This window comes from Scyliorhinus canicula, chromosome 7, assembly GCF_902713615.1.
Source record: "Scyliorhinus canicula chromosome 7, sScyCan1.1, whole genome shotgun sequence".
NCBI classification, from domain to species: domain Eukaryota; kingdom Metazoa; phylum Chordata; class Chondrichthyes; order Carcharhiniformes; family Scyliorhinidae; genus Scyliorhinus; species Scyliorhinus canicula.
This window is the reverse complement of record NC_052152.1, coordinates 115,246,391-115,270,173: the sequence shown is the minus strand read 5'-3', so window position 1 is coordinate 115,270,173 and position 23,783 is coordinate 115,246,391. Positions and strand designations below refer to the sequence as shown.

Sequence of the window (23,783 nt, the reverse complement as noted above, 5' to 3'; positions counted from 1 at the left end):
CCGGTGTCGGCACTTAGCCGCAGAAATGGAGAATCCAGCCCCATTACTCTTTGATCCTTCCCTGAGCCAATTTATAATAATAATAATCATTATTATCACAAGTAGGCTTACAATAACACCCAATGAAGTTACTGTGAAAATCCCCTAGTCGCCACATTCCGGCGCCTGTACGGGTACAGAGGGAGAATTCAGAACGTCCAATTCACCTTGCAGCACATCTTTCTGCACTTGCGGAAGGGAACCGGAGCACCCGGAGGAAACCAATGCAGACACGGGGAGAACATGCAGACTCCGCACAGACAGTGACCCAAGCGGGAATTGAACCTGGGATCCTGGCGCTGTGAAGCAAAAGTGCTAACTACTGTGCTACAGTGCGTCAATTTTGGGTGCAACTTGCAACTTTAACCTGGATCCCATGGTCTTTTACTTTTCTGACCAGAGACCATGTAGGACATTCTCATAAATCTTGATAAAATCCATGTAGACTACATAAAACAAGATACCCCTTTTATTACCTCAAAAAATTAAATTACGACCATCAGATGCAATCTTCCCATATTAAGTTCATTCCAACTGTCCTTGATTAATCTAAATTCATCTTTTTAATTCACCTTTCTAACTGATTTATAATGTTCCTTAGAATTCTTTCCAATAATTTACCCACCATCAAGGTTAGGGTGACTGGTGTGTGATTACTCAGGCTATCCCAGCCCTTCTACTTTTTAAAAAAGAATTATAATATCTGTCCTCCAGTTCCATGTCTGTCGGCAGTGAGGATTGAAAAATGATATTTCTGTTGCTATTTCTTCCCTTACTTCCCTTCAAATCACGCCAAGGCAACTGATGGAAATTAATTTAATTTAAAAATCTGGAACTGAAAGCTAGTCTCCTTTGCGGCAGCACGGTAGCATTGTGGATAGCACAATCGCTTCACAGCTCTAGGGTCCCAGGTTCGATTCCGGCTTGGGTCGCTGTCTGTGTGGAGTCTGCACATCCTCCCCGTGTGTGCATGGGTTTCCTCCGGGTGCTCCGGTTTCCTCCCACAGTCCAAAGATGTGCAGGTTAGGTGGATTGGCCATGATAAATTGCCCTTAGTGTCCAAAATTGCCCTTAGTGTTGGGTGGGGTTACTGGGTTATGGGGATAGGGTAGAGGTGTTGACCTTGGGTAGGATGCTCTTTCCAAGAGCCGGTGCAGACTCGATGGGCCGAATGGCCTCCTTCTGCACTGTAAATTCTATGTAATGCTGATCATGAAACGGTCATTGAGTGAATCAAATCTACCATCCTTGCTCGGTCTGCCTTGCAAGTGACTCCAGACCTACAACATTGTGGTTGACTCTTAACTGCCCCTTTAAATGGCTTAACAAGCCAATGTGGTGAATCACAATCCTAGTAATTCACACTGTGTTATATTGTATGTGTTGTGTCTATGTAAGCTCGGTATACAAGCAGTTGCGCGGCTCTGCCCATAGGGGGAGATGAGGAGTTTGTACTGGGCTCCACCCTTGGCTCTGCCCATGGTTCCGCCCATGGCTCCTCCCACTAACTGGAAGTATAAAGATCTGCAGTTGTGAGCCTGCTGCCAGTTCATCTCGTCACAGGCAGGGTCAGTTGTAAGACTATTAAAAGCACTGTTCACTTCCAACCACGTGTCTTGTGAATTAATGGTCACATCAGCCAATAAGTTCAAAAGCAATTTGACATGACAAGAAAGCGTAACCTTCCCAGCAACACCCAAGCCTCAAAAACGCACCAAACCTTAGGCTTTGCTGGTCTGTGTCGATCAATCATAGACTCAGGAGTAGGCCATTCAGCCCATCAAGCCTGACCCACCATTCAATTAGATTATTGGCTGATCAGAACAGTGGCAAATGGAATTTAATCCAAGGCTGGATTCTCTGTTTCATGACACTGAAAGGGCGATTCGCGATAGGGCAGAGAATCGATGTCGGGCAAAAGAATGGGAAATGTGCTTTCTGATGCTCCAATCCCCCACTGGCTTCAGGATCACGTCCCGCACCAGTGGGAGGATGCAAAGGATTATTGATTCCCGTTTGCATCCTATTAACAAACCTGGCACCATTGGCTGGATTCTCAGCACCCTGATGCCAAAACGCGTTCGGCGACGGGGTGGAGAATCCAGTTTCCCGCACAAAATCGGGATCGGCGCCGTTTCCGTGATTCACCACCCCCAGAAAAGCGCGATTATCCACCGCCTCAGGCTATTGCCTGAGGCCAGTCCCGCTATTCTCCGCCCCCGACCAGCCGAATTCCCGATTGCGTGGACTATGCATGGTCCCACCGTCCGTGATACCCGCATGTTGGCTGCGGAATCAGTCCAGGGCCACCACGGTCGAGGGAGGGCCGATTGAAGGGCAGAGGGGGCCTAATTCGGGACTGGGGGCTATGTGTGCGGGCGGTCCGGGGCATGTGAGCGGCCGATGCGGGCACTATTTCAGGGGTCCAGGTCCACGGTCTGATTCCGCCATATAGCATGGCACGGCCGCTGGAGGCCTCCGCTGTGCCCATGTGGGTCTCTGACTCGGAAGTGCTGGGGGACGTACCTGCAGCTGGAGCTGTGAGCTCCATGACAGCTGCCTGCTAGCCCCCTGCAAGACTGTGAATCTCTGGCCTTTTGACGCCAGTTTTCCTGGCGTAAAAGACCACTGTTTTCACAAAGGCCTGGAGTCTTAATCCCAAAAATGGAGAATCCAGACCCATATTTTCCAGGCCCGTGTGAATCTCCGGTCCTTTGGGCTGGGAATCATGTGAGCAAGAATTGGTGCAGTTATTTGCAAACATGGCCCTGATGTGGTGGGCCTCGCGATGGACCAAGTGAGTAAGGCCATCGGAGGGCTATCCTCCCCTCTTCCCCACAATGCATGACCGGCCCACCCCTCTCCCACTCCCACCAGACCCCCCAATTGCAGAGACCACCCACAATTGCAAAGACCCCGCCAATTGCAGACACACTCCTGTTGCAGAGAGTCCCACCGATTGCAGATATCCCTCTCCCTATTGCGGAAACCTCCAAATTACAGAGTCCCTCATAAGAGAGACCCCTGCCTGGAAGCTAGGGAACAGCCCAGACAGAGGCAATGAAAAAAAATCACTGCTTTAAATCTCACCTGTGCAATTCACCTTTTGGCTCAGGCAGAGGAAGCAGCATCTGTCAATTCCTGGCAATAGAAAACCAGTCAGCTGGGTTTAAATCCCCATAGTTCTTTGATCTATAAAACCTTCGTTCATATCATCGTGAAATTACTTTCACCAGGGTGTAATTGACAGCTGGCACATACACCCAGATATATGCATTCATTCATCTCCCTTCAACCTTGAATGGCTTTGAAGTACCCAGCTGTGAAATTAACCAGTTAAGTGCTTTATGTGCTCTCATTTCCTCGTTTTCTCTGCAGAAAGCACTTAACTGTCTTTGATGTGGTCCAGGAGATGTCAATCATAGCTAGATTTTATAAACATTGCGGCCAGTTTCACAGATGGGTACTTCAAAGCATATAGGTAGGGAATCCCTCGCAATGCCGACCATGCATAAATCTCAGCATGAGCACAAATCAGGTGTGGTTCAGCTCTGGTGGGAGAACATAGGGCTGGATTTGCTGATTTTGAGGCTTTCTCCAGATGAAGTGTTGAGTTTTACAGTGAAAATGTTGTGTTCCCCCCCCCCCCCACCCAATGCTCCGCCCGGTGCAGGGCTAGCAGCCGCGCCACGTAAAACTCCCGGCATTCCCGATATAAATAGATGGAGAATTGCCTGGTCCGTGGTTGTGCCATACAACTTGGCGCCAGCCATGCGCGGACCCGACCAGCCGAATAGTATCCCCCTGGACATTCCCTCGCCATCCCCTGGACACGCCACCAGTCCCCCCAGCCGTTGCCAAAGCCCCCCCTGCCAGCAGCATGGCTCCCGTCCAACTGTGGTGGCGCTGTACATCGTCCGCAGCCACCGCGCTGGGTTTATGAAAACTCTGACCACATGCGACCCACACGGTCAGGAACTCAGCTTATCAGGGGCGGAGCATCGGGAGAGGGACTCAAAGTGACGTGCTGACACTGTCGCAACGGCATGATGCATGCCTCGATGACGCCGATTTGGAGGGGGTGGAGATTTCGAAAAACAGCACCATCCCTGATTCGGTCGCAAATGGGGATACTCCGTCCGATCGGCAAATACGATTTCGGCATCAGGCAATGGAGAATCCCGCCCATAGTCTCCCAAATGGAGAATTCCAGCCCTTGTATTAGATTTGGGTCTATTGTCACGTGTGCCGAGATAGTGAAAAGTCTTGTTCTGCGTACTGTCCAGAAAGAGCTTTCCATGCATGAAAAAACATAGGACATACGATAGATACACAATGTAAATACATATACAGACATCGAGTGAAGCATACAAAGTGTAGTGCTACACAGTAAGAATGCCATTCAGAAGTCTGGTAACAGCGCGGAAGAAGCTGTTTTGGAACCTGTTAGTGTGTGTTCTCAGACTTTTGGATCTCCTGCCCAATGAAGGCGGTTGGGAGAGAATAACCCGGGTGGGAGGGGTCTTTGATTTTGCTGCCCACTTTCCCAAGACAGCGGGAGATGTAGATAGAGTCAGTGGATGGGAGGTGGTTTTGCATGATTGACTGGGCTGTGTTCATAATTGTCTGCAATAAAGTGTGAGGTGATGCATCTTGGGAGGACAAACAAAGCAAGGGAATACACAATAAATGTTAGGACAATAGGAGGATCAGAGGAACCTTGGTGTGCATGTTCATAGACCTCTGAAGACAGGGGACAGGTAAGGTGGTTAAGAAGGCATATTATCAGTGTTGGGACCACAGCTATTCGCGATCCAGCCCTAACCCTAACCTTAATCATCTGGAAGAAGGAACTGAGGGCATTTTAGATGATACAAAGATATGTAGAGGAACAGGTTGTGTTGAGGAAGCAGGGAGGCTGCAGAAAGACCTGGGCAGGTAGGAGAGTGGCAAAGGAGTGGCAGATGGAATATAATTTGGAAAAGTGTGAGGTTATGCACTTTGGTAGGAGGAATAGAGGGTAAATGAGTAAATGCTTTGGAAATCAGAAGCACAAAGTGAATTAGGAGTCCTAGTTCATGATTCTCTTCAGGTTAACATGCAGGTTCAGTTGGCAGTTAGGAAGGCAAATGCAATGTTAGCATTCATGTGGAGAAGGCTAGAATACAAGACCAGGGATGTACTGTTGAGACTGTATAAGGCTCTGGTCAGACCACATTTGGAATATTGTGAGCAGTTTTGGGCCCATGTCTAAGGAAGGATGTGCTGGCCTTGACGACATTCCAGAGGAGGTTCACAAGAATGATCAATGGAATAAAGAATAAAGTATGAGGAACAATTGAAGACTCTGGGTCTGTACTCATTGTTTAGAAGGATGAGGGAGGATCTCATTGAAACTTACAGGATACTGCGAGGCCTGGATAGAGTGGACGTGGAGAGGATCTTTCCATTATTAGGAAAAATTAGAATCCAAGGGCACAACCTCAGGCTGAAAGGACAATCCTTTAAAACAGCGATGAGGAGGAATTTCTTCAGCCAGAGGGGACCCTTTCCAAGGCCAGCACATCCTTCCTTGGATACAGTGCCCACAACTGCTCACAATACTCCAAATGGGGTCTGACCAGAGCCTTATATAGCCTCAGTACATCCCTGGTCTTGTATTCTAGCCCACTCGACATGAATGCTAACATTGCATTTGCCTTCCTAACTGCCTACTGAACCTGCACGTTAACCTTAAGAGAATCATGAACAAGGACTCCGAAGTCCCTTTGAGCTTCTGATTTCCTAAGCATCTTCCCATTTAGAAAATAGTCTATGCCTCCATTTTTCCTTCCAAAGTGCATAACCTCACATTTTTCCACATTGTGTTCCAGCTGCCACTTCTTTGTCCACTCTCCGAACCTGTCCAAGTCATTCTGAAGCCCGCCTGCTTCCTCAATACTACCTGTCCCTCGACAGATCTTCGTATCATCTGCAAATTTAGCAACCGTGCATTCAGTACCTTCTTCCAGATCATTTAAAAAAAAAAATATTTTTATTCTCCTCCTTTTTCACAATTTTTCTCCCGAATTTACACCCAACAACAATCAATAACCAACAACAAATATCTCAAACCCCATAACAGTAATAACGATCCCATCCTCCCACCATGCCCAGACATCAGCCCGCATGTTAACATAAACAAATGACAAAGAAAAAAAGGAATCAGGGATTACCCATAGCCATCTTCAACATACATAGCCCCCCTCCCCTCCAACCCACCCACCCATCACCCCCCCCAACTAATGTTCGATGTTATCCAGTTCTTGAAAGTGCATAATAAATAGTGCCCACGACTTGTAGAAACCCTCCAAGCTTCCCCTCAGTTCGAACTTAACCTTCTCAAGGGTCAAGTATTCCAACAGATCCCCCCGCCACACCAAGGCACAGGGTGGCGAGGCCGCTCTCCATCCCAGCAGGGTCCGCCTTTGGGCGATCAACGAGGCGAAGGCTACGATATCTGCCTCCGCACCCGTTTCCAACCCTAGCTGGTCCAACACCTTGAATATGGCCTCCTGGGGACCCGGGTCCAGCTTCACATGCAGCACCATGGAAATTACCCTAAACACCCCCTTCCAGTACTCCCCAAGCTTTGGACAGGGCCAAAACATATAAACGTGATTAGCGGGCGTGGGCGCGCCCCCCCCCCCCCCCCCCCCCCCCCGCACCCCCCTCCCCCCGCAACGTTCACACACATCTTCTACCTCTTCAAAGAATCAGCTCATCTTTACCCTTGTGAGGTGTGCCCTGTACACCACCTTCAGCTGTATTAGCCCCGACCTCGCACACGAGGTGGAGGCATTCACTCTCCGGAGCACCTCATTCCAGAACCCCTCCTCTATAACCTCTCCCAATTCTTCCTCCCACTTCGCTTTGATCCCCTCCAGTGGTGCCTTATCCTTTTCCAACATAGCTCCGTACACCGCTAACACTGTCCCCTTCTCCAGTCCACTTGCCGCCAGCACCTCCTCCAACAACGTGGAGGCCGGTTCCTCCGGGAAGCTCTGTATCTCCTTCCTGGCAAAGTCCCGAACCTGCATATATCTAAACACTTCTCCCTGCTCCAGCCCATACTTCGCCTCCAGCTCCCTCAATCCTGCAAATCGACCCCGAGGAAACAAATCTTTTAGAGTCTTAATCCCCTTCTCTTCCCATTTCCAAAAGCTTCCGTCCCACCTCCCTGGCTTAAATCTGTGGTTCCCCCGGATCGGCATTTCCCTCAACCCTGCCCCCAACCTGAAGTGTTGGCGAAACCAGATTTTCAATGAAGCTATTACTACCGGACTCCCTGAGTATTTCCCCGGAGCTATCGGGAGGGGGCCGTTGCTAGTGCCTTCAGCCCCGACCTCCTGCATGAACTTTCCTCCATTCGGACCCATTGGGAATCAACCCCTCTGACCCAGCTCCGCACCTTCTCTGCATTCGCCGCCCAGTAGTAATACATCAGGTTAGGGAGACCCAAACCCCCTGCCTGCCTTCCCCTCTGTAGCAGCACCTTCCTCACTCTGGCCACCTTCTCTCCCCATATAAATGAGGTAATCCTCCCCTCAATCTCCCTGAAAAAAGACTGTGGCAGGAAAAGCGGTAGGCATTGAAAAATAAATAGAAATCGCAGCAACACATTCATTTTAACTGCCTGCACCCGACCTGCCAGTGACAGAGGGAGAGCATCCCACCTCGCCAGGTCAGCTTTCACTCTCTCCACCAAACTAGTGATGTTGTATCTGCGAAGCCTTCCCCACTCCCGGGCAACCTGCACCCCCAAATACCTAAAGTGAGTCCCTGCCCTACCACCCCTGCCCCCACCCCCGGTTGAGACACCACGAAATACTCACTCTTGACCAAGTTCAGCTTATACCCAGAGAAAGATCCAAATACCTGCAGCAACTCCAATATTCCTCCTATCGACGTACTCGGCTCCGACACATACAGCAGCAAGTCGTCGGCATACAAAGCCACCCTATGCTCTATCCCCCCCTCACTATTCCTTTCCATGTTGCCGAACTTCTTACTTCTTCCAGATCATTAATATATTATGAAAAGTTGTGGTCCCAGTACCGACCCCTGAGGTACACCACGAGTCACTGGCTGCCATCCTGAAAAGACCCCTTTATCCCCACTCTCTTGCCTTCTGCCAGTCAGCCAATCCTCTATCGATGCCAGGATCTTACCCTGAACACCATGGGCTCTTAACTAATTTAACAGTCTCCTATGCGGCACCTTGTCAAAGGCCTTCTGGAAATCTAAATAAATCATGTCCACTGGGTCTCCTTTGTCTAACTTCCTTGTTGCTTCCTCGAAGAACTTTGTCAGACATGACCTCCCTTTGACGAAGCTATGCTGACTCAGTCCTATTTTATCATGCACTTCCAAGTACTCCATGATCTTATCTTTAATAATGGACTTAAAACCTTACCAATAACCGAAGTCAGGCTAACCGGCCTATAATTTACTATCTTCTGCCTCCCTCCCTTCTTAAACAGTGGTGTTACATTAGCCACTTTCCAGTCCTCCGGGACCCTTCCTGCCTCCAGTGTTTCCTGAAAGATCATCACCAATGCCTCCACAATCTCCTCAGCTATCTCTTTTAGAACCCTGGGGTGTATTCCATCTGATTTATCCACCTTCAGACCTTTCAGTTTCCCCAGAACCTTCTCCTTAGTAATGGTCACTGCACTCACCTCGGCCCCCTGGTTCTCTGGCATCCCATTGGTGTCTTCCACCGTGAAGACTGATACAAAGTAACTATTCAGTTTGTCTGCCATTTCTTTGTTTCCTATTATTACTTCTCCAGCCACATTTTCTAGTGTCCAATGTCTATTTTTGCCTCTCTCTTACCTTTTATATATTGAAAAAACTCTTCCTACCTTCCTTTATATTACTAGCTAGCTTGCACTCATACTTCATCTTCTCCCACCTTTATTGCTTTTTTAGTTGTCCTCTGCTCGCTTTTAAAGGCTTCCCAATCCTCTGGCTTCCCAATAATCCTCGCCACTTTGTATGCTTTTTCTTCAGCTTTTATGCTGTGCTTCACTTCCCTCGTCAGCCATGGATGCCTTGTCCTCCCCTTAGCATGTTACTTCCTCCTTGGGATGAATTTCTGTTGTGCCTCCTGAATAAGCACCAAAAACTCCTGTCATTGCTGCGAGGCTGCTTTTCCAATCAACTCTGGCCAGCTCCTCCCTCATGTCTTTGTGGTTACCCAGTACCATTACGTCTGATTGCAACTTCGCCCTCTCAAACTGCAGGGTAAATTCTATCATATTGTGGTTACTGCTCCCCAAGGGTTCCTTCACGTTAAGTTCCCTCATCAGGTCTGTCTCATTGCACATCACTGAATCCAGAATTGCCTGTTCCCTCGTAGGCTCTGTCACAAGCTGGTCCAAAAAAAAATCTCTTAGACACTCCACAAATTCCTTTTCTTGGGATCCACTACCAGCCTGATTTTCCAAGTCCACCAGCATATTGAAGTCTCCCATGATTATTGTGATATTGCCTTTTTTACATGCCTTTTCTATCTCCTGATTTATTTTCTGCCCCACTTCCCGACTACTGCTAGACCCATATCTCCCATCAGGGTCTTTTTACCTTTGCGACTCCTCAACTCTACCCAGAGATTCTATGCCTTCTCATCCTATATCGCTCCTTGCTATCAATTTAACTTAATTCCTTACTAACAATGCAACCCCGCACCTTTTACCCATCTGCCTGTCCTTTCGATAGGACACATGTCCTTGTCTATTTAGATCCCAGCCCTGATCCATTTACAGCTACGTCTCTGTGACGCCACAACATCGTACCGGCCAATTTCAATGTGCGCAACAAGGTCATTTACCTTGTTCCGTATACTGCGGGCATTTAGGTACAACACCCTCAATCCTGCATTGACCCCCTCCCTTTTCACATTTGTCACTTTTTTGCTCTGCCTGAGGGTGATGTTGTTCTTTTATTTTGGTTCTCTAGTTCCCCTTCAGTTATTGCACCTTCTAAGCTCATATTCTGGTTCCCACCCCCCTGCCATACTAGTTAAATCCTCCCGAGTGAATTTAGCAAACCTCCCAGCCAGGATATCAGTGCTCCTCCAGTTTAGATGTAACCTGTCCTTCTCATACAGGTCCCACCTGTCCCGGAAGAGATCCCAATGGTCCAAAAATCTGAAACCCACCCTCCTACATCACCACTTTAGCCATCCCCTGGTTTTAAACTGAACAGCCAGGAGAAATATCCATATTCACCCTGTGACCCCCTGTAAGAATTTTGTAAGTTTCAATGAGGTCACCCCTCAATCTTTGAAGTTTGAGGAAATAAAGCCCTGTCTCCTCAATCTCTCCTCGCAATCTTGCCATCACAGGCATTTATCTGGTGAACCTCCACTGCATTCTCTCCACGACACACATTGCATAATGAGCAAAAAGTTATTTTTAAATAAGAATAATGTTTTTAATCAATGAACAGAGTTTTAGTTTTACTATGTGCTAAGTATTTAGTTGAAAAAAATTGCAAAGCTGAGTCAGTGAGATGATGCAAAACAGGGTGTCATGTTACGTTTCTGATTCTTTTCCCTTTCAGAAGCAGAAGAGCGCGAGTTTAGAGCAACAAATCAGAGCTGCTTCCAATGTGAGGGAATTATTGTCAATTATTAACTCATCAGATTGGAAACGGTGGAAATGCCGCCAAAAATTAAAATATCTGGCAGGCTTTGACACACGATCACGCTCAACTAGGTTCGCTTCTCCATACTATGATGCAGAAACTCTCAAATGTAAGCTTATTTATTTCCAAAGCCTCTTCCTTGACCCTTCATATATTTAAAGTAAAGGTGGGGAATTTCATTTACAGCATTTAAAAAAAAATGTTTTCAATGTAGCCATCGACGATGAATGGCGGAGGACTCAATGTGTCCCCAGGGAATCCTGTGTTGATGTTGCCAAGGAACTCGGAAGAAGCACCAATACCTTTTTCAAACCTCCATGCGTGTCTGCATTTCGATGTGGTGGATGCTGCAATGAAGAGAGCCTGGTCTGCAAGAACATCAGCACTTCCTACATCCGCAAAGAGGTGGCTGCTACATCATTGACCTTTTCTATGTAGTTTCTTTTGTATTGTTTTAAGATTGTAAATCTTGCTCACATTGAAAAGTTTACTACCTTTAGAACAGAATCTCTGCTGTACTTTAAAATTAGCCTTCCTTGGTATTTTGCACTTAATTATTTAATCACACTAGGATAACTTTCTCTTGATGACTGTTCATAATGAATCTTCAGTGTTTAATTGATTGTTTTTTTACTGCATTATACGTGGCAGGGTGGCGCAGTAGTTAGCACAGCTGCTTTACAGAGCCAGGGATCTGGGTTCATTCCAGCCTTGGGTGATTGTCTGGGTCGAGTTTATACATTTTCGCCATGTCTGCGTGGGTTTCATCCGGGTGCTCCGGTTTCGTCCCACAGTCCAAAGATGTGCAGGTTAGATGGGGTTACGAGGATAGGGCAAGGGAGTGGGCCTGGGTAGGGTGCTTAGCAGAGGGTCAATGCTGGCTCAATTGGGCTGAATGGCCTCCTTCTGCACTGTAGGGATTCTATGGATCTCAAACTGCTTTTCAGAGGGATCTCACAATTTAAAGCTTCAGGACATACAATATTGCTGAGCTTTGTTGCAAGTTTGATCAGCATTGCTGTAAATGCAACCATTTATGAATACTCCCAACATGTTCAGATTGCCTGAGTGTAAACATGAAGGTCGGCCAAAACTGAGAGCAGCAAGATAAATTACATTTAGGCTGTCAAGCTGCCCGTGCTTTGTTATATACAGCTCTCCATCTATTTATCCATTTTAACAAGCAGTAGTGTCCATAATTGGGCTGAAATGAAATTTTAATCCATGCGCCACTGAGAATTTCTTCTTCTTGAATTCTCTGCCCGAGGGTAGGTCCAACCCACAGCGCCACAGTCTCCTCTATCAGAGGAAGGGCATGAGGCAGGTCCTAAATGCACTCCAGCGGAATAAGGATCAAACCCCACATGCTGATCCACACCAACCATCTAAGCCAACCCGCCAAGCTGTGGCAACATATTTTAATATCCGTGATGTAGTCTGGGGCAGAGAATAATGATGGTGGATGCTCCACTTTTCTATCCATCACCTGGTTGACCAGGTATCTCTGCCACTCTACCACTTTCCACTGGTGTATGTTGGAAGGATTTCCAAGTTGATAATCAAACTGTTTGGTCATGATGTGAACACACCTTTCTCAGCCTTCAAATCCTGGAATGGGACGTGAACCTTGAGCTCCTAGCTCAGAGGCGGGGACACTACACATTGCGCCATAAGACCTCCACTGAGACTTTATATATATATATATACAGATAATTAAAACTGTTTAGCCTGACTTTCATGACTCATGGAGAGTCCACACCGAGTTGTATTAACAAGGCTATAATACACAGCTCCCGGTAGATCCCAACCGGGTTTTAACGGCCAGTGCTGAACTGACCAACGTTATATACAATGTGGATAGGGTTTACCCCTCTCCAGCTTAATGAGGGAGCTCGTACTCCTCGAGTCACACGAGGAAGACAATCATCCTCATCCTGTAGGTCCCATGCAGTGGGTTATGACACTGACCATCCACTGGTTTTATTCGTTGACATTTCTATTCTCACAAAGCCTGGAGTATAATAGTATTTAGTAGATAATCATATCCAGAACTATGATTCATAAGTTAAAAACAAACTACTGCGGATGCTGGAATCTGGAACAAAAACAGAAAACGCTGGACAATCTCAGCAGGTCTGACAGCATCTGTGGAGAGAGAACGGAACTAACGTTTCGAGTCTGAATAACTCTTTGTCAAAACTGTGGTTCATGTAACATTTATTTCCCTTATTAACTAGACCTTTCACGGGGAGTTTGAGGATGCAAACTGGTACAAAATTGGCTAGCCTCAGTAGTGGAAGAGATCAAGTAGGTTGAAAGAACTGGAGTGTCCCTACGGTTTTCTTACCTCAGCTGTGCAAATAGTGAAGAACTTTGATTTGTTGAAAAGTGCATGGATTCATTTGCTGTGTACAGGCCCGCTTTCTCAACCTTTCCCATCGTCTGAGGTGTGGTGACCCTCAGGTTAAACCCACCACCAGTCAGCTCTCCCCCTCAAATGGGAAAGCAGCCTCTGGTCATCTGGGACTATGGCAACTTTACCTTACTTTACCTTGCAGACAAAAAAAAAAAATTATCCCTGCCTAATTTGGTAAATAGTACATCTCAAACGCCTCTTCATAATTTTGATATCAAAGTAATTATAACTTTAATGGTGAAATAAAAGCAAATTACTGCGGATGTTGTAATCTGAAACAGACAGAAAATACTGGACAATATCAGCAAGTCTGACAGCATCTGTGGAGAGAGAAAGAGCTAATGTTTCGAGTCTGGATGACTCTTTGTCAAAAACCTTAACGGTGCTTGCTGTTGTTAGTGAGTAAATTATCCAGCAGTGTGTGTCAAGGAACAGAGGTGAGGTGAATTGCATCATTCTGCAATTAGCCTGGCGAAAAGGCAGTTCAGCCTCAACCACCCCATGAGCATCAAGCAATTGCTGCATTTGTACCTCAATTGTACTGTAATTGAAAATCAGGAAATGGAAGACTCGCTAAGTACTTACCTTATATCTGTCTTCAGAGCAGCAGATGAGTTCCAGAGGTAGATGTCAAAAAATGTAAATAAATCAAAGGGAAGAGTGGCGCCACGGTAGCGCAGTGGTTAGCATTGCTGCCTCATGGGTTAGATTCCAGCCCTGGGTCACTGACTGTGGAGTTTGCACATTCTTCCCGTGATCCTGTGGGTCTTACCCCCACAACCCAAAGATGTGCAGGGTAGATGGATTGGCCACACTAAATTGCCCCTTAATTGGAAAAAAGAATTGAGAACTCTAAATGTATTTATTTTTTAAATCAAAGGGAAGAACTTACCAAGTTTAATAGTGTTTTTTAAACTGGTAACGCAAAAGCTAATGAGACAGCACGGTAGCATAGTGGTTAGCACAGTTGCTTCACAGCTCCAGGGTCCCAGGTTCGATTCCCGGCTTGGGTCACTATCTGTGTGGAGTCTGCACATTCTCCCCATGTCTGCGTGGGCTTCCTCCGGGTGCTCCGGTTTCCTCCCACAGTCCAAAGATGTGCAGATTAGGTGGATCGGCCATTCAAAATTTCCCTTAGTGCCCAGAAAAGTTAGGTGGGTACTGGTTTACGGGGAGGGGGTGGAGGTGTGGGGCTTAAGTAGGATGCTCTTTCCAAGGGCCGGTGCAGACTCGATGAGATGAATGGCCTCCTTCTACACTGTAAATTCTATGATTCTATGAGACTAAAGATAGATACATGTTCAGGATTTATGATTTCTACTGATGGGTATTAAAAGTGAGGAAATTTTAGATGCTTTGGTCATCATTTTCATTGATTAAGGAATCGATCCCTTGGATTGGAAAATTGTTATTATCAGTGCATTATAGTTTAGGAGAGATAAACTAAGGAATTATACACCTAGTAGACTATGTCTGTTGTGAGGAAGTTACTCAGCTGTTCTTGGAGTCGAGTGGCCAAGCACTTGGGCTTACAGGAACTGATCAGAGAGAGCCGGCATTGATTTATAAAAGGTAAGGGGCGGAATGCTCCATCGGTGGGATCCTCCCATCCGCCGGCAGTGCACCCTCGCCCAAGTGTTTCTCAACGGTGTGGGGTGGTCACAATGGGAAATCCCATTGGCGGAGAATCCCTCCCAAGATGTCAAACAAACCTAGCTGAATTTTTTTAAATCTCTAACATGGTAGATAAGGCAGTGACTGAAGGTTATTTTTATGCTTTTCGCAAACACATTTGATATGTTTGCACATAAGAGATTGTTAAAAACCATGAGAGGACATAGAATTGGAAATCATCTTTTGACTATGGAATCCCTACAGTGAAGACGAGGCCATTCAGCCCATTGAGTCTGCACCGACCATCTGAAAGAACACCCTACCTAGGGTCAGGCCCCCATCCTATTCCCATAACCCAGTAACCCCCAACTAACCTTTTGGACACTAAGGTGCAATTTAGCATCACCAATCCACTGACCCTGCATACCTTTTAGACATGATTAACAATTAGTTAGGAAGTAGGAGATAGAGGCAAGGGATAATGGGTCTATCCTCAAATTGTGAGCATATGATCAGTAGTATCCCTCCCAGAATTTGTACTGGGGCCTTAACCTTTTACTATATTTAAAAATGACTGAGATAAAGGAATAGAGAGCTATAGATACAAGCTTGCTGCCAACATTAAGTTAGGTATGTTGTGGAGGTGGGAGCAGCAAGTTGCAAAGGGACATTGATAGCATTGAATGAGTGGGCAAAACTGTGGCAAATGGAGATCAAGATGGAGAATTCAGGTCATCCTTGGTTCTAACAAAGATAGATCGGAGATTTTCTAAATAGCAAGAAGCTTGGAACTGTGGAGGAACAATGAGATTTTTGGATCCAAGTAAAGAAACGACTAAACATAAGTGAACAGGTACAAAAAAGTTTTGAAAGGCTTTACCTAGAGAGGATTTGATACAAATAGTGACGGTTAGGTTAGTTTTATAAAGCTCAGGTTCGGCCATATTTGGAATATTGCAATCCGTTCAGTATCTCAGGATGGATATACGAGCCTTGGAGGGGATACAGCACAAAATCACTGAATTTAACCAATGATATTTGGTTAAAGTACATAGATTAAGCTTGAACTACCTTGACTATAGAAGATTATGGAATAACCTAGCTGAAGTGTTTAAAGTAATTAAATGAATTCATAGGTGAAATAAACTACTTTCTCCAGTGAGTAAGTTAAGTACAAGGACATTAAATCTTAAAATTAGAATTAAATTGTTCAGGGATTGATGTGTTATCTGTGCTGGTCTAACATCGACTGTAACTGGATGCAGTGAAACGAGAAACAGGCTTCGCACAGGAGATGGTCCAACACTGTTTTATTGAACTTGGTGATTGCTGTACATAATCTGCTGTGGGTTGACACTCTATTAACCTAACTGATAGCCTCCTACTGGCTTGACCAGACTAGCTCTCTACCACATGGTGATGATGCTCACTAGCTTGTGCACTTTAACTATCTCAGTAGCTGTGTCCTGTGAGAGAGGCAGAGTCTTGATGCCCTGTGGGCTTTATAGTGATGGTGTCCTGTATGGTGACTGGTTGTTCTGTGTCGTGTATGTTCATTGGTTATCCTGTGTGTCAATCACTGCCTGTCTGCATCTCATGATATACATTAGTGGATATTATGACATCTCCCCCTTTCAAAATAAATTTTGGAACGTGGCTGTATATACATGCATGACTATGTACAAGTGGGGAATGAATGAACATATGTACATGGGAAGGTGTCTATTGTGTAGATACAGAGCAAACTGAACAAAATTTACAACTTTTAAGTCTGTACATTCAGTCTTTGGCAGGCGACGAATTCTTGTTGATCGCCTCAGAGGTGGAGGAGGGGACGCCGGCACCTGGACAGGCAGGATGGCTGCCAGTTCGGTAGCCTTGTGGACAGGCGGGATCGCTGCCAGATCGGTGGAGCGGACCTGCAGAAGGCTGCGCAATTCCGAGGCTTTCCACACTGTAGACATCGCCGTCCTTTGGCTGGACAGTGCCGCTTTAAATGGGCGGAGCCACAATTTGGACACGTCATGACGCTGACACAGCACGTTCCGTGCGTCATCGCGCATGCACGTGCGGTCGGCCGACATTCGCATCGGGGTCTTCGGCCTCGTCGTCCACTCGATCGTGGCGCGCATGTGTAGGGACCCAGGAAAGGTGCGCTAAATGGCCACTTTCCTCGATACTCAGGCCTTGCATTTTTGCAATGGCCTGCACCCTTTCTGCCTCGTGGGAGACTAGTTTTGCATTTTCTGCCACCCTGATGCGGGAGTAACGATTCCTGGCATGCTCATGGACAACGCACGTTTCGATGGCGACGGAGAGGGTCAACTGTTTAATTTTGAGGAGCTGCTCCTGCAGGGAGTCGGACTGGACCCTGAAAACGATCTGATCCCGGATCATGGAATCAGCCGTTGAGTCATAATTACATGACTGTGCTAGGATGCAGAGATGGGTCAAGAAGGACTGAAAAGGTTCATCCTTACCCTGAAGCCTCTGTTGGAAGATGTACCGTTCAAAGCTCTCATTCACCTAAATGTCGCAGTAGTTGTCGAATTTCAGCAGAACCGTCTTGAACTTCGTCTTTTCTTCGCCATCGGCAAACATGAGTGAGTTATAGATGTGGATAGCATGATCCCCCGCAGTCAACAGGAACAGCGCAATCTTTCTGGCATCCGATGCTACCATGAGGTCGGAGGCCTCGATATATAGGAGGAACTTCTGTTTGAACACTTTCCAGTTGGCACCGAGGTTTCCGGAGTTGCGGAGGAGGCTGGATCTTTTCCATGCCACTGGATGGCTGCATGCTGGTCGTTACAGATTCACTCGAGGTAGGTTTGTTAGAATTAATAGCTCCCTGGTACCATGATGTGTTATCTGAGTTGGTCTAACATCGACTGCAACTGGATGCAGTGAAACGAGAAACAGGCTTCCGACACAGGAGATGGTCCAACACTGTTTTATTGAACTTGGTGATTGCTGTACATAATCTGCTGTGGGTTGACACTCTATTAACCTAACTGATAACCTCCTACTGGCTTGACCAGACTAGCTCTCTACCACATGGTGATGATGCTCACTGGCTTGTGCACTCTAATTATTTCAATAGCTGTGTCCTGTGAGAGAGGGAGAGTCTTGATGCCCTGTGGGCTTTATAGTGGTGGTGTCCTGTTTGGTGCTTGGTTGTTCTGTGTCGTGTGTGTTCATTGGTTATCTTGTGCGTCAGTCATTGCCTGTCTCCATCTCATGATATACATGAGTGGATATTACGACAGGGATAATGTTAGAACACGCTTCTTGAAGTAGTGGAAATCTGCAACTCCCTCCCATCCCCAAAAGGTTGTTGAGGCTACGTTGATTGAAAATGTCAAAACTGGGGATTTCCGGTGGCGGCTATGAGGGAGTACGTCGCACATTTGGTGGCTCCCACTCTGGCCGGTCTTTTGGACCTTTCTCCCCCAACTTTTGTGCGGTTTTGAGCACTAGCTTTGAAGGCGCAGACAATTTGGCACTAGATCCACACATTGGTGTATGGAACAAAGAACCCCAAGGGATTGAAAAGGAAGAAATAAGAAGATAAGCAAGGGCTGGGTGGAGGTTGCGGCTGAGGACAATATGGCTGATGTTTGGACCCCTGCTGCGACAGCCCAACCATCAACGGAGGAGCTGATGCACGTGATCCAAGAGGACTTCGCTAGGCAGAAACGGGACTGTCTTGACCCAGGAATCGATCGATCGGCTGGAGTGCAGGCTGGATGCCCAGGATCGGATGATTCAGAAGCTGGAGAAAGCACTGGGCGGACCAGGAGGAACACCAAATGGTGGTTGAACTGGAGGTGGGGATGCTGAAGGATCAGCAAAAGAGGTTGCTGGAGAAGGTAGAAGACCTGGAGAATAGAGCTCGCCGGCAGAACTTAAGAATTGTCAGTCTCCCTGAGGGGGCTGATGCTGGCACATTTGTGGTGAGTATGTTTCAGAAGCTTCTGGGGGAGGGGGCTTTTCCCCGGTTGTTGGAGGTGGACAGGGCGTACTGAGCAATGGCGAGGAAGCCGCGGCCAGGGATCCCCCAAGGGCACATGTGGTCCGTTCCACAGGTTTTTGGACAAGGTGTTCTCCAGTGGGCCAAGCGTACGCGGAGCTGCGAATGGGACAATAGCATTTTGCGTGTTCATCTGGATCTGAGCATGGAGGTGGCCAGGAGGGCAGGCTTCAATCAAGTTAAGACTTGACTTGGATTTTGCCAAGAAGAAAGGGCTGGTGCTGAACTTTTTGTTTTAAGTTGTAACTTTTTTGAGTGATGTTTATACGTTTTGATTGTCGTTTCTCTTCTTCATTTGAGTTTGGTTGAAGATGGGAGAAGTAAAAGTTATTCAGTTTCTATGGGCCTTCAGTGTTTTGGTGGGGGTGTCTGGTGGGGCTTTTTACTTTTTATTACTTTGATTTGCACCATTGGGGAGGGTTCTTTGTGGGTTTTTCATTTTGGGTTGTCTCTTATGGTAAGTAGGTGATTATTTGGGGTCGGTTTGATGAGGGAAGTGGTTTCGATGGGCGGGGGGGGGGGGGGGAGTGGGGGAACAATAGGTGGGAGACTTCTTGGCGCAGGAGGCAAGGGACACCAGGCTAGCTGGGTGAGCTAGTCTACGGAAGCACAGTGGGGTGTGTGCATATGATTAATATCTGGCAGGGGTTAGGTTACAAAGTGGTGTTCCTGGGGGCGGGGGGCGGCGGGAGGGGGCAGTTACTCTGCTGACGAGGGGGGGGGGACTTAGGTTTCGGGACAGAGAGGAGTCGGGGGTGGGGGCTGCCAGGAGGCGGGCCAATGGAGGCGCGCGCATGGGCTGGAGGTGGGCCCAGGAAGGTGGATGGCTGATCGGCGGAGGGGGGGTCACGGTGCCCCCCAACTAGGCTGATCACCTGGAATGTCAGAAGGTTGAATTGGCCGGTCAAGAGGGCACATGTGTTGATGCATCTGAGGGTTCTGAAAGCTGATGTGGTAATGTTACAGGAAACACACCTAGAAATGGCGGATCAAGTCAGGCTAAGGAAGGGTTGGGTCAGTCAAGTCTTTAATTTGGGGATGGACACCAAGACTAGAGGCGTGGATATTTTGATCAACAAGCGGGTGCAATTTCAGGTGGGCAGTATAGTCACGGATGGGGGGGGGGGGGCGTTGTGTCATGGTTAGCGGTAAGCTGGAGGGGAGGAAGGTAGTCTTGGTTAACGTGTACGCGCCAAACTGGGACGATGTGGAATTTATAAAGAGCGTGCTGGGGAAGATACCGGAGCTGGACTCACACAAGTTGGTTATGGGAGGGGATATTAATAGTCATCGACCCAGGCCTGGATAGTGTTCGAAAATGAAGAGGGTGCCAGCAATGGCAAAGGAACTGATAGGGTTCATGGAACAGATTGGGGGGATTGACCGTGGAGGTTTAGGCAGCCACCGGGGAAGGAGTTTTCTTTTTAATCGCATGTTCACAAGGTTTATTCCCGGATTGACTTTCATTTTGAGCAGGGATTTACTGGCGGGGATGGTGGACACGGGGTACTCGGCCAGCACTATTTTGGATCACGCCCTGCACGGGGTGGAACTGCAGGTCAGTGAGGAGAACTTCCAGCGCCCACAATGGAGGTTGGACATGGGCTTGTTGACGGACGAGGCGGTGTGCGAGAGGCTGAGGAAATGCATGCAGAACTACCTGCAGGTTAATGACACGGGGGAGGTCTCAGCAGCAGTGGTCTGGGAGGCGCTGAAGGCAGTGGTGAGAGGGGAGCTGATCTCGATCCGGGCTCATAGGGACAGGATGGATAGGGCAGAAACGGACCGATTGGTTAAGGAGATCTTAGATAGACAGGAGATATCCGGTGACCCCGGGGTTGGAGCTCTTAAGAGAATGTCTGAGGCTGCAGGCAGAGTTCGGGGTGCTGTCCACAGGTAAGGCAGTGGAGCAGCTTAGAAAGGCGAGGGGTGCGCTTTACGAACATGGGAAGAAGGCCAGAGAATACTGGCACAGCAGTTTAGGAAGAGGGAGGCAGCCAGGAGAAGGTGGTTGATGGGGATGGGAATTTGGGGACTCGGCAGGGCTAAACAGGGTGTTTAGCGACTTTTACAATAGACTCTATCACTTGGAACCCCCCACGGGGCCGGAGGGGATGAGACGCTTTTTGAACGGACTGACCTTCCCAAGGGTAGGTAGGGTGCTGTTAAATGGGCTGGGGACTCCGATTAGGGCGGAAGAAATAGTTGAAGACTTGAAGGCAATGCAGTCGGGTAAAGCCCCGGGGCCGGATGGGTATCCGGTGGAATTCTACAAGAAGTTCTCAGGGATTTTAGGGCCGTTGCTGGTCAAGGTTTTCAATGAGGCAAGGGATAGAGGGGTACTGCCCCCGACGATGTCACAGGCCACTATTTTGTTGATATTGAAGCAGGACAAGAACCCGGAGCTATACGGGTCATATAGGCCAATCTCACTGCTTAATGTGGACACCAAGCTGCTCGCCAAAGTGTTGGCCTCCAGGATTGAAGATAGTGTGCCGGATGTGATTATGGAGGATCAAACCGGGTTTGTCAAGGGCAGGCAGTTGGTGGCTAATATAAGAACGCTGCTCAATGTGATTATAATGTGCCTGGAGAATAGGGAGGTTGTGGCAACGGACGTGGAGAAGGCATTCGACCGGGTGGAGTGGGACTATTTATGGGAGGTGCTGGGTGATTTGGGTTCGGTAGGGGCTTTATAGACTGGGTTAGACTGTTGTACCAGGCCCCGGAGGCTGGTGTAAGGACGACCTTGGACTATTTTAGACTGTACCGGGGGACAAGACAGGGGTGCCCCCTCTCCCCACTGCTGTTTGCGTTAGCTATAGAGCCACTGGCAATTTCTCTGAGAGCTTCAAGGGGCTGGTACGGGGGGGGGGGGGGGGGGGTGGAGCATAAGATCTCACTGTACGCGGACGACCTGCTCTTATACGTATCAGATCCAGGGGTAGGGATGGGTGAAATTATGGCAATTTTGCAGGAATTTGGCCGGTTTTCGGGGTATAAACTGAATATGACAAAGAGCGAGATGTTTGTAGTCCAGGCGAGGGGTCAGGAGGGTCGACTGAGGGAGCTGCAGTTTAAGTTAGTAGGGGACAGTTTCAGTTACTTAGTGATACAAGTGGCGCACGACTGGGGCTGGTTACACAAGTTGAACTTGTCCCGGTTGGTTGAACAGATGAAGGGCGAGTTTCGGAGATGGGATGCGCTCCCGCTGTCGTTGGCTGGGAGAGTGCAGACGGTCAAAATGATGGTCCTACTGAGATTTTTATTCGTATTTCAGTGTCTCCCAATTTTCATCCCGCGGTCCTTTTTTAAAAGGGTCAATAAAATCATTCTGGGCTCTGCGAGTCCCCGCGAGTGAAGGTGATGCTCGAGCGGAATCGGAGGGAGGAGGGGGCTTGCCCTACTGAATTTCAGTAATTATTCCTGGGCGGCTAACATAGCCATGATAAGGAAGTGGGTGGTGGGGGCGGGGTCGGTTTGGGAGTGGATGGAGGCAGCTTCATGTCGGGACACCAGTCTGGGGTGTTGATAATGGCACCTCTGCCATTCCCGCGGGCGAGGTTCTCCACCAGCCTCGTGGTGGTGTTGGCCTTGAGGATCTGGGGTCACTGGAGGTACATTGGAGCAGTGGGAGCATCGGTTTGGTCCCCAATATGTGACAACCACCGATTTGCCCCAGGGAGCTTGGATGGGGGGTTGAGTATGGCAAAGAGCGGGAATTGAGAGGATGGGGGACCTGTTCTTAGAGGAGAGCTTCCCTAGCTTGAGGGCACTGGAGGAGAAGTTTGGCGTGTCCAAAACTTAGGGGATATTGGTTGGGGTTTGCGGACGTCATGTCCGGAGTTTTGAAAACAAGGGTGGCAATAAGTCCAGAGGTGGCGATTTTTGGGGTGTCGGAAGACCCGGGAATCCAGGAGGAGAAAGTGGCAAATGTTCTGGCCTTTGCTTCCCTGGTAGCCCGGAGACGGATACTGCTCGCTTGAAGGGACTCAAAGCTCCTGAAGTCGGAGACCTGGCTGACTGACGTGGCAAGCTTTCTCGGCCTAGAGAAGATTAAGTTTGCCTTGAGAGGGTCACTGTTAGGGTTCGCCCAGAGGTGGCAACCATTCATCGACTTCATCGCGGATAATTAATCATCAGCGGGCGGGGGGTTAGGGTAGTGTAGAATAGGGGGTTAAATAGGCGGGTCTTGGCGGGATGGGAATTGGTGTTTGCACTACGTTTCTTGTTCTTTGTACATTGTTTTTATTCTGTTGTTTGTAATGCCAAAAATACCTAATTAAAATTGTTTATTAAAAAAAAAGAAAATGTCAAGACTGAGGGTGGGATTTCCTCACCCTGATACCGATGGGTGCTGTCAGATGAAATTTGGGGAGCTACTGATATTTTTATTCTTTTATATTTTTAGATTTTTTCCAATTAAGTGGCACTTTAGTGTGGTCAATCCACCTACTCTGCACACCTTTGGGTTGTGGGGCAAGACTCATGCAGACTTGGAGAGAATGTTTAAACTTCACAGTGACCCGGAGCTGGGATTGAACCTGGGTGTTTAATGCCGTGAGGCAGTAGTGCTAACCACTGCGCCACCGAGCCGCTCCTGGGAGCTGTTGACTTTTAACGGCATGATTAATATTTCACTTGCATTTCTAGCTCTTTGAGATTTCCATTCCCCTGACCAATATACCAGAGCTCTTGGCTGTCAGAATTGCGAACCATACTTCTTGTAAATGCATCTCTAGTCGACATGCGTATTCCATCATTCGAAGATCAATCCTCACACATGAACACAGGTAAATGAAATTCTCTCCCACCTTGTAATACTTCTGATAAAATCACTGTTGGAAATGCAGTACCCAGCATGGAATTGAACCACACATCACTCCACTCATTTGAAAATAGAAGAACAAAACGGTTTTGGAAATGTGGTTTCCCTGCACAGTTCCGGACACTGTGAACTCCGAATTTCAGCCATGCCAGATGGGGAGA

At 47.8% G+C, this 23,783-nt stretch overlaps 1 protein-coding gene across 6 annotated transcripts in view; it reads left to right on the top strand.

The window, feature by feature from the left end:
- Positions 1-23,783, top strand: part of vegfd (vascular endothelial growth factor D) — a 65,305-nt gene that overhangs the window by 30,205 nt on the left and 11,317 nt on the right. For all 6 annotated transcript variants that reach the window (XM_038802721.1, XM_038802717.1, XM_038802716.1 and 3 more), the window contains 3 exons: positions 10,648-10,840; positions 10,946-11,136; positions 23,448-23,587. In XM_038802721.1, the coding sequence (XP_038658649.1) occupies positions 10,648-10,840; positions 10,946-11,136; positions 23,448-23,587 (524 nt within the window). The remainder of the gene's footprint in view (positions 1-10,647; positions 10,841-10,945; positions 11,137-23,447; positions 23,588-23,783) is intronic.